General features: G+C 35.3%; 1 protein-coding gene across 1 annotated transcript in view; it reads left to right on the top strand.

Annotated features, from left to right (window-relative positions):
• Phip (pleckstrin homology domain interacting protein) overlaps positions 1 to 17243 on the top strand; it is a 116481-nt gene extending 99238 nt beyond the window's left edge. The window contains exons 34-39 of the mRNA XM_035444226.1: positions 992 to 1141; positions 3693 to 3845; positions 4529 to 4692; positions 5154 to 5413; positions 5972 to 6169; positions 11500 to 17243. Of these exons, the coding sequence (XP_035300117.1) occupies positions 992 to 1141; positions 3693 to 3845; positions 4529 to 4692; positions 5154 to 5413; positions 5972 to 6169; positions 11500 to 12137 (1563 nt within the window). The 3' untranslated portion in view covers positions 12138 to 17243. The remainder of the gene's footprint in view (positions 1 to 991; positions 1142 to 3692; positions 3846 to 4528; positions 4693 to 5153; positions 5414 to 5971; positions 6170 to 11499) is intronic.
• The last annotated feature ends 296 nt before the right edge of the window (positions 17244 to 17539 follow it).

Here is a 17539-nt window from a genome sequence, read left to right as displayed (position 1 = left end):
AGGCAGAGGCAGGCGGATCTCAGTGAATTTGAGGCCAGCCTGGTCTACAAAGTTGGTTTCAGAATACAGAGAAACCTGTCTCGAAAAACAAACAAAAACAAAAAAGGCCAAATGTAGTGTAGGTCAGTTGCAATCCCAGTGTTGGGGAGATGAAGACAGGTTCCTTTGGGCTTGCTAGCCAGTGAGCCCAATGTCTCTGTGAGACACCCTGAACATACAAGGTTTTCAGTGGTTGAAAGAGGATACAGGTTGCTTTCCAGGTATATGTTGGGCAGTTAGCAATCACTCTTTCTCCCGGGGTGATGGTGTGTAATAATGCCTGTAGCCTTTGTGGTCAGGTACATATAAGTGCACATAAGTAAAAATAATCTCTGTCAAGGAGCATGGTGACTCACCTTTAATCTCAGCACTAGAGACAGAGGCAGGCAGACCTCTATGAGTTTGAGGGAACCAGAGCTACATAGAGAAACACTTATCTCATAAAAACAAAACATACATATAATAAATACTTTTAAAATGAAAACAAAGTTAATGACTCCTGAAGAAAGACAGCAGATGTGTTACATAGGCATCACATGCATGTGCACTCACCTCCCCAAAATAAAACAAGCAAAATTACATTGCAAATAGTTGTTAATAATGTGCTTAGTATTTAGGCATTTGCACTGGCCTGCGTTTGGAGTTCTGGCACCTTCAGCTGCTGCCACTAAGAGCACCCCACCCTACCTGTGCCTGTTCACTATGTTCTCTTTTAAAAGGGCCCTGCCCACCTCCCATCGTTCTCTCTCTCTCTCTTCCTCTCTCCTCGCTCTCCCTCCCTCTCTCCATGTCCCCCACTCCCCTCCACCACCCTCTTTCCTCTTGCCTCCTGAGGGTAGTCTTCCCCTTTCCCCTTTTTATAAATCTTTTCCCTTAATTTAAAAAACCTCCACTTGAACTCTTTCTCAAGCCGCTTTTTTAAATTACAACAGTACTTACATTTTTATTTCAGGATCATCAACCTAGAAGAAGGCTACGAAACAGAGCTCAGTCTTACGATATTCAAGCATGGAAGAAACAATGTCAAGAATTGTTAAATCTCATTTTTCAATGTGAAGATTCAGAGCCTTTTCGACAACCAGTAGATCTTCTTGAATATCCAGTAAGTATTTCTTTTACACTGCTGTTTGTTATTCAGCTATATTATTACTCTACTTCATTTCCTCATGAGTTCATACATGTTCTCATTACCTATTCAGTTATCAGGAACTCTTAAATTGTAAAGTGTGGTAAAATGGAAAGAAACCTAAAATTTGCCTTTAAAAAACTGGCTTATGTGTCTAGCTATTCTCTTAACTTAGAATAAGTCACATCGTTTTCCCATATGAATAGAATGTTTATTAACTGTGCTAGTTTGCTTTCTATTGCCACCATGATAAACACCATGGCCAAAAGCACCTTAGGGAGGAAAGGAATTATTTGACTTAAAGATTAGAGTTTATCATTAAGGGAAGCAAGGACAGGAACTGAAGCAAAAACTATGGAGGAATGCTGCTCACTGCTCTGTTCAGCTACCTTTCTTATACAACACAGGATCATCTGCACAGGGTTAGCACCAGAAGGGTGAGCCATTTCCCATCATTAATTAATCAAGTAAATGTCCTCTGCATATCTGAGTAAACATCAGTTTGATGGAAGCACTTCCTTAATTGTGTCATGTTGTCAAAAAACAAAACACTTTGCCAGCACAAATTCTTTATTTCTACATACTAATTCTAAGAACTTACAGTGCTGTTATTTAGAAAACTAAAATAATGATACCTATTTTTCTCATGAAGTGAAAATATATAGTTTTGTGATGATGAAACACTACATGCAAACATCAGATATTATTGTATGTATTTAGATAATGCCAGTGTGTGAACTTTAGGGAATTCATAGTTGAAAGTGTTGGGATTATGTGATTCAGCTATTCATAATTGCTCTGACATGGAAATCTCAGTCCCAGTTGAGATGATCTTTTTTTAAATTCTTTTAGTTAGGAATGTGGGGTTTTATAGTTTTATATGGCATCAGAACTTGGATAATGTTTCATTTAACTTCATTATTTGTTTTTATAGAGGCATTTTAATTTGAAATGATCAGTATAGACGAGTGTTGATACCATAAAATAATTGTTTTTAATTTTGAAAGCCATAGACAGACTCCTTAAATGTGCAAGAGAAATGTTTAACAGCGGAATAAATTGGGATAATGAGAAACTTATCTTCTCAGAATTCCAGGATTGAGTTTGTGCCATATACAGTGCTCTTATTTTCAAAAGCTAGGCTTCCCTTTGTTTTCTGCAAATTCGTTGTAGTTTTAAAATGTGATTTGCAAGTCACTTGTTGCTATTGGTTGTTTGTGTTTTGAGGCTTAATGTTTTTATTCTAGAGATAAAAATATTAACCCTATGCAGAAACAAATGAGGTCTTGGGCCATGGTTAGGAAAGAATTGAGACACTCTAAACCAACTGAGGAAGATTTATACAACATGGAAAAATTGGGGGGAAAGTCAAAGACAAAAATTAGTAAGTGGAAGAAACGGTAAAAACTAATATTCATTGACATCATTAACCATAATGGAATCCGAGTAGAAATCAGTAACAGGAAAATCTCCAAGGAAGTAAATCCCACTGGCCTGGAATTCATAGTCCTTCTGCCTCTGCCTTGCAGTGCTGACGAATCAGATGCATTACCAGATTGGACTGAGCAGTGTATTTGTGCGTAGTCAGTGGGTCAAACAAGTCTGTGGTAATTAAAAAATGACCTTAATGAAAATGAATACAAATGGAATATCAGAATTTGTGGGATACACTTAAACAGTACTGTAGGGAAGTTTAAAACTAATTGTAGACTGTAGTGTTCAGAAGTCTTGAAACCAATAATGTATGTTCACTTCCCAGTATAGAAAAGAGTAAAAGCAAAAGGAGGCAAGAGTAAAATAATGAAAAGCCGAAACCCCTGCTATTGAAAAGGTGCAGGAGACTCTGTACTGCTGCACTACCAGTCGCACACTGCCCTGATAATTAGCTCTTCTTTCACCTCTCTGTCTTGTTCCATCTTGTTGCCTTATTTTGTATCCAGGTGACTTCAACAGTTCTATTTTCCCTTATGCAAGAGTGCACGCTTTTTGACATTTATTTATATTTATTATTATTGTTTTTCAAAAATGCCTAATTTGGTAAATTATGAAACTAGAAGTTACTCTAACTGCAGCCTCTGTCTAGATGAATTGTTTTGGAGAGTTGTAGATTTATTTTTGTTTTATGAGTTAGTATTTTGCCTGCATGTATATATACATGTGTTTGCCTGATGCTTGCAGAATTCAAAAGACAGTATTGGATTCCCTGAATTCAAAGGGTGGTCGTGAGCCACCATGTGGGTGCTGGAAACTGAGCCCTGATCCTCTGCAAGAGCAGCAAGTGCTCTTATCCACTGAGCTATCTATCTAGCCCCACTTTGATTGTATTTCTTCATTTTATGACTTTATAGTGTTTCAAGGAGTTGTCATTTATTAGATTTATAGGTGGGCTGAAGTTTTTAAGGTTTTACTGTTTTGTTTTTTTACAAATGATGATTAGTACTTCTGTGACTTACAGAAATCCTATGATTTCCTGTGCTGTAAAATGATACTTTTATAGAAGTAATAATATTACTTCCTTCTCCCTTAGGACTACAGAGACATCATTGACACGCCAATGGACTTTGCTACTGTCAGAGAAACTTTAGAGGCTGGGAATTATGAGTCACCAATGGAGTTATGTAAAGACGTCAGGCTCATATTTAGTAATTCTAAAGCATATACACCAAGCAAAAGATCAAGGGTATATCATCACATTATTTTATTTTGTTCAAAGGATGTCAAATTTCTAAATGTTTTTACTTAAAACTTTGAGCAAAATGAACTAGCTATTACGTTGTTAATATTCATGGTGACCTATTGCTTTCTACTGTGCTTTTCTTTTTTTGTGATTTAAACTGATGTCATTTAAACACTGTTACCAGTTCAAGAATAGTTGCCCTTTTAAAGGTCTTATTAAATAGAGCCTTCTGGGCCTAACTTTTCTACCTAATTCCATATTGCCGAGTACAAACAATTGAGAATGATTGTAAAAGTTCAGCCTGCCACTTACCTTTGTTCAAAACATAGCTTCACAAAATAGGCAGTGCAAGAGTAAAGATACCATATTGATGATAGTCCTGGGTAGCAAGGGAATGAGTTTCCAACCCTTTGAGATAGTTTAAGTATGATAGAATTTACAATTTTGCCTCTTTCCCAACTCAAGAGTCTTTTTTTGTTAAATATCTCAAATGTCTAAATTCAAAATAATTTAATTATAAAATTGTTTTAATTTACTTTGCATCAGAAGAGACTAGAAAAAATTAAATACAAACAGCAATATTTAAATTCTAGAAAATTTTACCAGAAAAATATTTAACTTATAGTATTTACTAAATAGACATTTTCTTTTAAAAGAATGTTTATGGATTGTTTTTCTCTCCATAGATTTACAGTATGAGTTTACGTCTGTCTGCTTTCTTTGAAGAACACATTAGTTCAGTTTTGTCTGATTATAAGTCTGCTCTTCGTTTTCATAAAAGAAATACCATAACCAAAAGGAGGAAGAAACGAAATAGAAGCAGCTCCCTCTCCAGCAGTGCTGCATCAAGGTACCTAGTGTTTTTAGATGACGTTATCTAATCTGTGACTTTGTCATCCAAAATGGCAGAACTTGGTGGTTTTTAATGCTTCCTTTACTATTCCCTATATTGCAGAATGATATATTTGACATGCAAGTTCCTATGATGTGGAGGATTTTTAATCTTTTAAACTAAAGCTTTACTAGTGTAAGTGCTTAAATTCAAACTGCTAAATCTATACAGTAAAACAGCATTTCTAGGATAGTGATGGCATCATGCTTTCTGTCATATAACTGTAGCATTTATGATGATCCTTCACTAAATTTTCACTTTTCAAAGGCTCACAACCATATGAAATCCACTACAAATCTCATATTTTAACATATTTCATGATAGTACAAATGTTGAATTCAACAATGTTATAAAACTCTTAACATATATGTGGAGAATTGTTAAGAGTGACTAACAATGTGGTCTAATCTTATCTGCAGCCCTGAAAGGAAAAAAAAGATCTTAAAACCCCAGCTGAAGTCAGAAATATCTACCTCTCCATTCTCTATACCTACACGATCAGTACTGCCAAGGCATAATGCTGCTCAGATAAATGGTAAACCAGAATCCAATTCTGTGGTTCGAACCAGGAGCAACCGTGTGGCTGTAGATCCAGTTATCACTGAGCAGCCGTCCACTTCATCAGCCACAAAAGCTTTTATTTCAAAAACTAGTACATCTGCCATGCCGGGGAAAACAAGTAAGACTTAATCACAATTTCTACAACAAGGTGTGATTTTTCTTTCTTTAAAAAGCTTTTGATTTTCTGTGGGCTTTAGTGATTACCTGAAGCTGCTGATGTTGTTTTCTTTGTTGTTTTTCCTCTTTTTGAAAAATCAGTTAAGTGAGAAAAAGAAAATTGAGGTTTAGGGATATTTTTGTAGGACAAAACAAAAGCAAACTGATAGAGACTGACTGCCCAAATATAAACCCTAGACTTGTTAACAGTTTGCAGGACTTGCCTCATAATCTTAAACTGAGGAGAAAGCTTCTAGAAGTTGGGCTGCACTTGTTAAAATTTTCTTGTAAGCTGTTTCTTACTAGAAGGTAGATTACTAGGCTTCTCTAGTATGCACAGGGCCATGGGTTATATCCCAGCACAACAGGAAAGAAAGATACTGTGAAGATTTAAGTATCATTCAATTTTTTGTCCTCTTGGCTAATTGAAGCAGTTGAGGTTTGAAGCAAGCCCAGAGCTGTTGCTTATGTTTGAGTTCACCAAGTCTTAGCTTCTAATCTTTTTATATATGTGTTTTAGTGCTAGAGAATTCTGTGAAACATTCCAAAGCCTTGAGTACACTTTCAAGCCCTGATCAACCCACATTTGGCCATGGTACAAGGAATAACTCTGCAAAAGAAAACATGGAAAAGGAAAAGCCTGTCAAACGTAAAATGAAGTCTTCTGTACTCTCAAAAGCTTCCACTCTTCCAAAGTCATCAGCTGTGGTTGATCAAGGTAAAATGTTGCTTGTATCTGGGTGTGGTGGTACACTACACCGCTGTTCAGTGGAGAGGCTAAGACAGAAAGATCGCAGATGTGAGGCCTAACCAATATAATGAGTACCCTGCCTCCAAAAGAGTAAAAAAGACAAATGTTACTTGTATATGGTAGGTCCTTCTTAACAATTAATGTCTTTATAGGGATTGGCCTTTATTTTTGCTTTCTGGGGTGTCAGTTTAAAAGTTACAGTGTGCAGTCTGATAAATCTAGTAACGTGCAGCATTATATCAAAAGCAAAACATTGTTGTTAAAAATTAAAGATAAAAAACATTATATGGAAGTAAAAAATGTATTCTAGAATTAAAGACTTTGAATGTTGTAAACTTGTTTCTAGCTTTATTGTTAAAAACCTAAAGAAAGACATCCTCCAAATTGGATCTTAGAACAAAAATATAAACTGCTAATAGACCATAGATCAAAAAACTTACACTTTGGATTCTGAAGACTTTCAAGTGCAGGGTTGATTTGTTGTTGTTGGAAAGGCTTTATGTTTGGAAGATGGGAGAAAGCAACTAATAAAATATACTATAAAGCTTGTTAAAAGAATACTTCATTACCACATTACCAGGATAGCTCACTAATGAGCATTTTGTATCATAACTTCCAAAAAATGTGCCTTAGACATTTTTTCCTTAATATTCTCACCAGAAACTTCACTCATTTTCTTGGCTAATGGCTTTCTTTTGTTTTAAAAACATATTCTACCCACTTACAAAGACTTAAAATTTGGGTGTCAGCCTAGCATTCACATCTCTTCACTTTAGTTTTTTTATATTCCATGTGTTTGTCTGTAACATCTCTTGAAAAATTCTCTCTTCCATGGATACAATTCAAGCCTTGTGTTAATTTAATTCCCTAACTGTTCCTCCATTTCACTCAGTCCTTACCCTCTCCTTCCTTTCACACTCTCACTTCTTTAGTCTGCCTTAGTCTACCCTTTCCACCTGTCTCTCTATCCTTCTTCCTCCTTCTTTGAATGGTCTCTCTCTCTCTCTCTCTCTCTCTCTCTCTCTCTCTCTCTCTCTCTCTCTCTCTCTCTCTCTCTCTCAAAATCTTTCGCTCTGTGGTTCCCCCCCCAATTTGTTATTATCTTTTAACTCATGCAATATAATCTCCAGGAATCCTTAAACTTTTTTTTTTCCATTTTATATGTATGGGTGTTTTGCCTACATGTATGTCTGGAACACATGCATGCAGTGGCCATGAAGGCTAGAAGAAGGAGTAGCCTCATGGAACTGGAGTTAGAAATAGTTGTGAACAACATTGTAGGCCTTGGGAATCAAACACTAGATCTTTTGAAAGACAGTCACCTATACTTGCCATATGGTGTACGTGTTTTAATAAGCAAATGACTTTGATAGTGCCAATTTTGCATTCTTAATTTTTTTATTTCTGAAAATTTCATGTTTATTAAAGTATTTTGATCATAGCCCTTACTTCCCTTATGAACTCCCACTATTGCTCTCCCTGTTTCACTCCAAACTCCATATTCTCCTCTAATACCCCAACTCCAGTTAATACTATCATTATTCATGTTTTGGGGGCCACTTACTAAGACATGGACAATATACCAGCAGCCATATCCTTAAAGGAAGTGATTGATCTTGCCCTATCAGTCCTTAACTTCCAGGAGCTATTCTGCTAAGCATGGAGCCTCAGGGGCCCTTACCCTATTCATCCTGAAATTTTGACTGGCTTTGTCTTATGCTGCTAACCACAGCTGTTATGAGTTGATGTATACAACGGCCATGTTATGTCTATTAGTCAGCATTTCACCATTCTTCTCCCTTTCATAGCTGAACACTCACTTATACTCTGCACTTTGACTAGACATGAGTCTCAGCATTAAGCACTGCCCACTGAAGAAAGCAGCTTCTCCAACCAAAGTTTATAGCAACACAAATCTATTGGTATAAACTTAAAATATTTAATAGAAGCCCATTTGACAATATGACCACTTAAAAACAACAAAACAAAAACCTGTTCACCTGTTCACCCTCCTAAGTCATGGGCTTTCAGACCAAGGTTTATAGTAGCAAGCATGAAATTCTGCCTTTGGAACAGGCCTCATAGCCAGGTAGAAATGGTTGGTCACCTCTTAAACAACATAGAATTATTGCACCAGTGGGGTCATGTTGCCTGGCAACTTGGTATTACACATAGAGGCTCCAACAACAAACCATTGTTGTCTTTTCTCCTCCGCAACCTATATAGCATCTTCAGGCCTTGTGTACCAGTAGTCAGCAAGGAGAGAGTTTAGGGATCAATTGAGATTTATTTTCAGTACCCAAAGTGAGGAATGGCTGCATCAGTAGGGTTTTCCTATGTAATTGTGGTGAGCAGTTAAGATCAATGGAAATAGCTTGTGTTGTTTTGGATGCTTCTGGGAGCTCCCTTACCAGTAACTCAGAGAGATATGTCCTGAGCCAGACACTGAGATTTTTATTTAATAGCCCACATCTTCTGGGAGCAGCAGTAGCCACCCATTCAAGGTTGTTCTATTCAAATCTTTTTAAAAATAAGATTTTAAAATTAGCTTTCAAAATAGTAGATTTCCATAATGCTTTTTTCATTTATCCTTAGTTTGGATTAACCTGCCCCCAACCTCTCCTCAGTCCTCCTATCTCTACTCACACTTACAACTCTGTGTATTCCCCTACCCCCCCTTCATGTGACTTGTGTTTGTGCATTGTCTAACTAGTTTTGATTTGAGCTCCATTTTGTGAGATAACTAGAATAACAAGTATTATTTCTCAATTCTGTTTGACTTGAACACCTTTTCCTGTTCTTTTATCCTAAAATAGAACCCATTTCTAGCCAATCTGCTAGTCTGTGCCTTTTGTTGGGAAATTGAGGCTATTGATATTCAGAGTTATTATTCAAAGTTATGTCTGTGTTCTTAGCATTTCATTGTAGTGTTTGGTTGGTTGGTTGGGGTTTTTGGTGTTTTGTTTTTAGGTTTGATTGTATGGGGATTGTGTTTTCTTGGACCTTCTCCGGCTCCTTGAGTGTGTTTAAAATCTTTCTCTTCATTTCTATGTATTCTTTCTATTATGCTGACCCAGTGTTATTAAATTCCTTTAGCGTTTTTGTCCTGGGAAGTTTTGATTTCTCTTTCCAATAATAGATTTTTTTCAGAACTTGGAATACATCTTTCTAAGGCCTTCTGATTTTAAACATCTTAGTTGAATAATTAGGTTTTATTTTGATGGACCTGCTTTCGTAAGTGACTTGACCTTTATCTAAGTACCCTTTCGTTATTCTGTGGTTTTAGTGTTCTGACAGTATGTGTTTTGGGGTGGGGTTTTTGTTTTGGGTTTTTTTTTGGTTTGGCTTGATTTTTTTGTTCCTTTGTATTTGGTGTTCAGTTACACCTCTGTACCCGAATAAGCTATCTCTTACTCTGTTTGATAAATTTTCCTCTGATTTTCCTGGGAAATCTAGCATAGTATTCCCTTGTTTTTTCTATGTCCATAATTTGCGTGTCAGATCTTTTCACAGTACCTCAAAAAAAAAAAAAAAAAAAAAAAGAAGAAAAATGTGTAATTCACATCTTTTGAGTGATCTAGTTCCTCTGCTTGTGCCTTTTAGTTTAGTGCCTAATTAGTATGTTTTCATGTAAAGCAAAGAAAGCACACAAGCCTCAGGCAGTTTGTGCTGTAGAAAATTCTTTGTTTCCACATTTATCTACCACGCCTTCACCTCCCAGTTGTAAAACAGCTGATCTAAAGAAAATCATTTATGGGAGGCTTGCAGGGCTTTTGGTGTTTTTCCTTTTCACTCCCTGTTCCAACTTGTTGAATTTCTTAACTTTTTAGCATGGAATTAGTTAAAAGTAAGATTTTTAACCAAGATAATAGTGGTCCACTTTACAGAATTGATACAGTGTCAATATTATATGATTACAAATTATCATTTGCCATTCAGTTACATGAAGAGAGACTATTTGAGTAGCATGTAAAAAGGAAAAAAACTCCTATTCAATTTTTTTTATGGTGAATATGGCTTTGTATGTAGGTGTGCACACATGTGTATGCATATGGAGGCCAGCAGTTGATGTTACATATCTTTCTCGATCACTTGCCTTATAGTTTGAGGCAAAACCTCTGCGCCTAGATTTCCCCAGTTGGCTTGGTTGGTTGGCCATTGAGCTCTATGGTCCCCTGGGCTCTATTCCCCCAGCGATTGAACTTACATATGTATATCACAATGCTTGGCTTTTTGGTGGTTTCTGGTGACCCAAACTTAACTAATCACCTTTCCAGCCTTCAGTTGTTCTTGTTGCTTCATCCTCTTTAAACAAGTAACCAAGAATAACTTACTTATACATTTGCAGATGAGAGTAGGTGAGGAATGTCAAAGCCATGGCAGTTTTTGTGGAGATTAACTGATAAAAATTACTGCAGCAGATATACTCCTAATTATCTTGGGTATGGAAATTAAGAAGGAAGATTCACTCTGTGACTAGGGAACATAAGGAGATCTTCAGACTCGAGACTCATTTCTGATAGAGAAGTTACTGTGGTCACAGTCATAGGAGATGAAATAAAAGCTAGAAATTTCCCAGTCTTTATTGTCTGAATAATCTTCTCACTGGTCAGATGACTGAAAGTAAGTGAGTAACAGTTAACATGCTTATTTATTGGAAGGACCAGATTAAAAAGCCATAAAATTGTTATGCTAAGAATATTTTTCCATGATTTCTTAAAAGTGATACTATAAAAACACCCTGTGTTTAGTAGGTTTAACAGTAAAAGACTTTGTTGTGATAAACTGCAAATAAATATGATCATTTCATTCGATTCAAACAAAAAACTCTTTAACACATTAGAATGTGTAATAAAGGAGGTAGGAGGTAGACATGGCATTTCTACTCTTTGCTGTCAGTGACGACATTAACTTTGTGCTTAAGTCTTTCTTTTTGTCTTGAGAGTCTTTTCCCGGGGGTCAATAAAATGGGCCAGCAGGTTTACCCCGCAAGTCTGTGAGAATAGGAGAGAACTCCCTCCCAAAAGTTGCCCTCCACTTCCACAGATGCATGGTGACTCATGTGACACTCACACATAGACATCATCATCATCATCATTCAAATGTACACACAATAAATAAATTTTTAAAAATAAAAAGACTAGGTAATAGCTGCAGAAATTTATCAATTCTCTTATTTTAGTAGGAGTTTTTTATTATTGTTTATTATTATATCATTACATAGACGTATTCTAGGGTTCTTACCCATTAGTTGGCGGGCTAAACAACACATTAAACATACTGTTTTTTCCTTTCAGGAGATTGTAAGAACAATGTTCTTATAGCAGGAACCATTCAAGTAAATGGCCATGGAGGACAGCCATCAAAACTTGTGAAGAGAGGGCCTGGGAGGAAGCCTAAGGCAGAAGCTAACACCAGCAGTGGTGAAGTTATACACAAGAAAAGAGGTAGAAAGCCCAAGAAACTGCAGTGTGCAAAGCAAGAAAACTCTGAGCAAAATAACATGCCTCCAATCAGGGCTGATGTGGTTCCTTCTTCAACATGCAACTTTCTTTCTAACACTAATGCTGTTAAGGAGGATTTGTTACAGAAAAAGAGTCGTGGAGGCAGAAAGCCCAAAAGGAAGATGAAAACACAAAACCTAGATTCAGAACTCATAGTCCCTACTAATGTTAAAGTGTTAAGGAGAAGTAACCGGAAAAAAACAGATGGTCCTATAGATGAGGAAGAAGAGTTTGAAGAACTCAAAGGCTCTGAACCTCACATGAGAACTAGAAACCAAGGTCGAAGGACAGCTTTCTATAATGAGGATGACTCAGAAGAAGAGCAGAGGCAGCTGTTATTTGAAGACACCTCTTTGACTTTTGGGACTTCTAGTAGAGGACGGGTCCGAAAGTTGACTGAAAAAGCAAAGGCTAATTTAATTGGTTGGTAACTTGAAGCAAAATATTGTACTTCAAAATCTATGAAACAGGTACAGTTAAGGAGTAAGTAGAACTAAGGTTTCTGCTTCCTGGCTGCTATGATGGATTAGGGAATGTTACAATTTGACTTAGGAAAAAAGGAGGCAAAACAAAACAAAACAAAACAAAAAAACAAATTTAGAAAATAATTTACGTCTTTGAAAAAAAAATCTATATACATATATATTTCAAATGTTTGCTATTTATTGCCCTTAGGTAGTTTATTCATTTCCACGTTCATTTCACTGTTTGAAATTGAGGACCTGTTAGAAATTCCTGATTTATTTATGGAAGAGACAGCTCTGCTACACTCTAAAGAAACATAGTATTCCTAGTGATAGAAAGTTTCCTGGTAAATTGAATTATTTTTTCACCAAGTAAGGTACCTTTTTACTGATACAGAAGTCATGCCCTTCGGAAGAAAGATGTTACCCAGAGTAGCAGTACATTAAGAAACGTTTCCTCTAAAGATGACTTTAAAGTTCCCACCATTTGGTATCCTGAAAAGTGTTAGTTGTAGGGTGTTCAACTGCAGAATATCTAGAGGAAGCTTTTGTTTTACTCCATCTCTGCCAAACTTAGGAGAAAATGTAATGATACAAAGGAAACATATCCACATTGGAAAACATTTGACTGTCTAATTTTTCAGACCTTGATTCTTCTATCAGTCACTCTATCTCTGTTTATTGTGCCAAAGACTGAGAATCAGTGCAGTGGAAAGCCTGCTGTTGACTGTCAGGACAGCATACACTTTTCAATACTGGAAAAGCTATATATTCTAAAGAGCAAGTTATTTCAGAATTATGCTGAGTTGTATCTTTTTTTTTGGTACTAATAGTAGGAAAATAATGCACTGGTGGGTCCTTTGACAGAGATATCTTAGAGAAAATGTTTAAGTGGTTAAAGGATTCAAGGAAAATACAGGAAAAACGTATGGGATTTGATGTTTACTTGTTCTGGATAAATGTCATTTTTAAATTTCAGACATATCCAATAGGCTAAAATGACTTGCAAAGAACCATGTCTGTGTGCGTGTGTATATTGATAAATGGGTGTGATTGAATATATATACAAACGCATACTTAAGTACTATTACCCAGGTATAAATTCTTTTTTTCTGGATTTTTTAGATAGTAGTAGAATAAAAATAATTTTAAAATGTCATACTTTATAGTTTAATTTTAAGGAAAAGATTGGTTATTTTCAACTATTAAAAGTTAAAAATAGGCCAAATCACTTTTTATGCAATCATGTTTTATACAGTGGTCTCATTGCACATTGTGTTTTTTCTGCACTTTTTATGGTATCCTTATCACGCTGGTATTTCAATATACGCTCTAAAGAAAACACCCATTTAATGATTGTGCCTTGTATTCTATTATTTTTTGCATCATTAGTAAAATTAAGTTGTCTATTATAAATGATAACTATATGACTTAGGAGAATGTATTACTATATGTACTGCTATGGAAAAGGAAAGCAGTTATTTATTTGTTTATGGTACATTAGTTATTTTATACCTTGAAAACCAACATAAATGCCATTTCTATTGTTTAAAATTACTTTTTTTTTTAAGTTTTAAGAATGTAGTATTTTCTGAGGACTGATATGGTACAAAAATGTAACCAAAATTTTCAGATACTACATTTTTAAAAAGGAAGGATGGGGAAGATATATATCGGCATGAATGACCCTGACGTAGAGAATACAGTCTTTAATTGAACCTTGGCAAAATATATAATTAGATTATATTATTAGTTCCTTGTTTCTGATAAGGACAAATGTTAACTGTCATTTAACTGTCTTGAAGAAGAATGAAAAGTGATGCATTTGGGCTTTTTAGATCATTTGTAACGAAATTTGTACAGAAACCCTCCAGTGAAACTAAGTGAACCATTTTCCAGATCTTGACTGGATTGCTGTGATTTTACAGTGGAAAAATAATTTCAAATTTCTTAGGTTTTTTTTGTACATTTATTTTTTTCTAACAAATATATTGGACTATATAATTAAAGTTAAGTAGTGAAATCTTCATAATGCAGAAATGGATGATGTGTTATTTAGAAAAAAATGAGTCAATTTCACCATTATTGAAAATGATAGTGTGTATGTTGGAAATTTAAGTCATTAATTAGTTGCTTTTGAAGGGAATCTATTTGAAAAATGTAATTTCCTGATGTTATCTGCATTGTATTAGAAAAATAGACTAAAGTCCATTTTTATAAAGAAAAAAGTAGTTGTAAGGTGTGTTCAGTAAAAAGAAGCGCACACAGTCTTAGTGTGGAGGACCTCTGGAGTGGTGCACAGATAGTTCCAACTTCTGAGCAGTGAAATAAGTATTTCCATATTTCCTGTAAAAGGAAATACATTATTTCTATTTTAAAGACACTGTATATTTATGACCATGTTTGGACATTTTCTCAGACACTGGTTTCTTAGTAAAGCAAAAAGACTTGGATCAGATTATTTGTAACTGAAACACTTAAGATATATTAATACCAGATACAGATTTTATATTTTTATAATTTAGTTTCTGTAGTTTGCAAAAAATTGAATTAAGAAATTTAAGTCATCATGTTTTGGGTTTTACCACTTGGAAAAGTCTCCTCTTTGAAGGCAGTAACATCATGTATGTACTGTTTATAGACCAGAAGGAATTGTTGGCACTTGTCTTAGGTAAGCAATAAGAAAAATATCAAGTTTACTAAACCTTTCAGAAATAAATTTTTTTATGTGCATGGAATATAAAAATCAGTTTTCAGGCTGAAAAATCTAGTGGTGCATGCTTGTAATCCCAGCCTTTGGGAGGTGGAGGCATGAACATCAGAGTTCAAAGTTACCTTTAGCTGCAAACCAACTTCAAGACTAGGGCTACAATAGCAGCACCACCCCCAAAATCAGTTTATATTATTTCTCTAATATTTAACCATATTGTTCTTTTATGCTATCCTGACTTCACAAAACCTGTGTTTAGTATGTTGTCATAGGGTAGGATTTTTTTGGTTTGGTTTGGTTTGGTTTTGGTTTTTCGAGACAGGGTTTCTCTGTGTAGCTTTGGAGCCTATCCTGGCACTCGCTCTGCAGACCAGGCTGGCCTCGAACTCACAGAGATCCATCTGCCTCTACCTCCGAGTGCTGGGATTAAAGGCATGCACCACCAACGCCCGGCGTCATAGGGTAGTTTAAAGACTCCATCTAATTACAGTCTACCAGCCTTTGGAAGTAGATATGTAGGTTCTTAAAATTTCACCTTTCACAGCTTTGTTTGGAGCAGTCCGTCTTCCTACATACAAGTGTAACCTGAAGAGTAAGGGTCTTACTGTCATTGTATTTATTGCATTGCCTCGCCTCACTGCAGCTCTAAAGACTTGTGGGTTTCTACGGTGTCTTATTACATTTAGGATAACTGTGGAGCATTTGTTGTGTGATTAGGCCACATCAGGCAGAGATAAGTGATTGACTGGATTCAGTTTAACTTGGATATTAATTATGTAAGATCGTGGACAGCAAACATTCCCTTACACAGAATTGTTAACAGAACCTTCTCTTAGCTGCAGCATTGTAGATTAACCAGATACCTTCACAAGTGTACTGAAATAAAATTTTGGTCATTGTGTGATGTTAGCACATTTGCATGATTAATCTCAGTTGTCAGTGTTTAATTTCGACATTCCATTTTATACATCCGTAGGTATCTATAAATTTGTCTTAAATGTTAAGTTGAAAGGAACTGGTTTTAAGCTTTCTATCTAAAGAAAACAAACTGATTTTTAATATTTTGTTCACCTGAAATTTATTTTTGCATAGGTTGAAAGGACCAAGGTACTTGAGTAATGATTAAAGGGCTATTATCAGTGTTCATCCTATACACAGGAAATATAGTATTTTAAAAGTGAGAACCTGGTTGGGGGATTACTTTTGCCTAAAATACATTAGTCCCAATTTATCTCGACAATCTTGCTGACAATAGTAGCTTGATTCAGTGATAAATTGTCTTACATTAAAATTGGGGAAAGTACACCTTTTGTTTCAATCAAAAAAAAAAAATCAGACTTTCCCCAGTTCCCCTGATTTCTAGATGACTTGAACTAAAATTAATGCATTTACTAAGAAACTGTTTTGCTTTTAATTACTTATCCAAGTGCTCCAAATGAAATGTCATTTTGAACTATGTACAGTACCCCAGGAAGAGGTCAGATGAGTCACAAGACTGTAAGTACCACTGTGAGCGCTCTGGAGGTGAACCTGCACACATTACAGTGAGTAGACTATCCCAGCTATAAATAGATTTTTTTTAGTTTTAATAGCTCTGTTTTGAAGTACTTTTTTAATGCAGATAAAAATATCAGGAAATTAACCTTATATGGCACAAACCAAATACATAGTAGTATATGGATGAGTTTCTACATTTAAAGAGCTAAGAAAATAGGTTCAGGATTGTATTATAGTACATGCACTTACAAGGCAAATGCACACACAAACTGATTACTTTCAAGGATGTGGGTGTTGATTTATCACAACAATAAATTAAAAAATAAGATACAATGTTACATTTTTAGACCATATTGAAACTGCAAGAAGAGACAGGTCTTAAAACGTTATTAAGAAAACTGCTAAATCCCGCCACGGGATGTTTAGACATGTGTAGAACATAGCTCAGTTTTTAAAAGGCAACTGACCTAAAGGGTTAAAGTTGTAACTGACACATTTCAAATTAAAATTATGTTTATTTTGTACAGAAAGCAATGTTAAACACAAGCAAATCTGTTGTATGTAATAAGTGACAGAGTTTTTTAAAAATTATTTAGCTTTATTGATGTTTTGTTTTATTTCTTCTAGACCTGGAGTATCATGTCATAAACGGCAGTCTTGCACCGAGGTAGCAGGCCCTTTCTTTTTGTACATATTGATTGGACCTTTCTTTACTGTTAAGTGGACACTTTCTATGTTAGTTTTGATGCATAATTCTTGGAATCCTTTTATACAAACTAGAATGTATGTGTAAGAATTCCTGTCCCTGCAATGTAGTAACTATAAACTTATTTTTAAATAAATAGAAAACTTGTTTTTCTAAGCCATTTTGTATAGCCTCATGATTTCTTTGCTTTTTTGTTTGTTTTGGTTAGTTTTGGACAACAAAAAGCAATTGGTACATACTCAGTAGGCAACTTACCAAAGCGATTGTGATATAGAAGCCATTATGTAAATTCTAGATCGTTAGAGGTTTCACTTTTCTGTGTGTGAAATGTTAAAATCGTTATCAAAGATTTCAAACACCTAATGTAATTCCAGAGTAACTAAAGGTTAAAAATAAAGACTCCTTTACCTTTCTGTGTGTCAACTTAAAACAGTTTTATTGGCTTGTTGTATCGAA

This window comes from Cricetulus griseus, chromosome 4 (genome assembly GCF_003668045.3).
Source record: "Cricetulus griseus strain 17A/GY chromosome 4, alternate assembly CriGri-PICRH-1.0, whole genome shotgun sequence".
Classification (NCBI taxonomy): Eukaryota; Metazoa; Chordata; class Mammalia; order Rodentia; family Cricetidae; genus Cricetulus; species Cricetulus griseus.
This window is presented reverse-complemented; position numbering and strand designations above follow the sequence as displayed.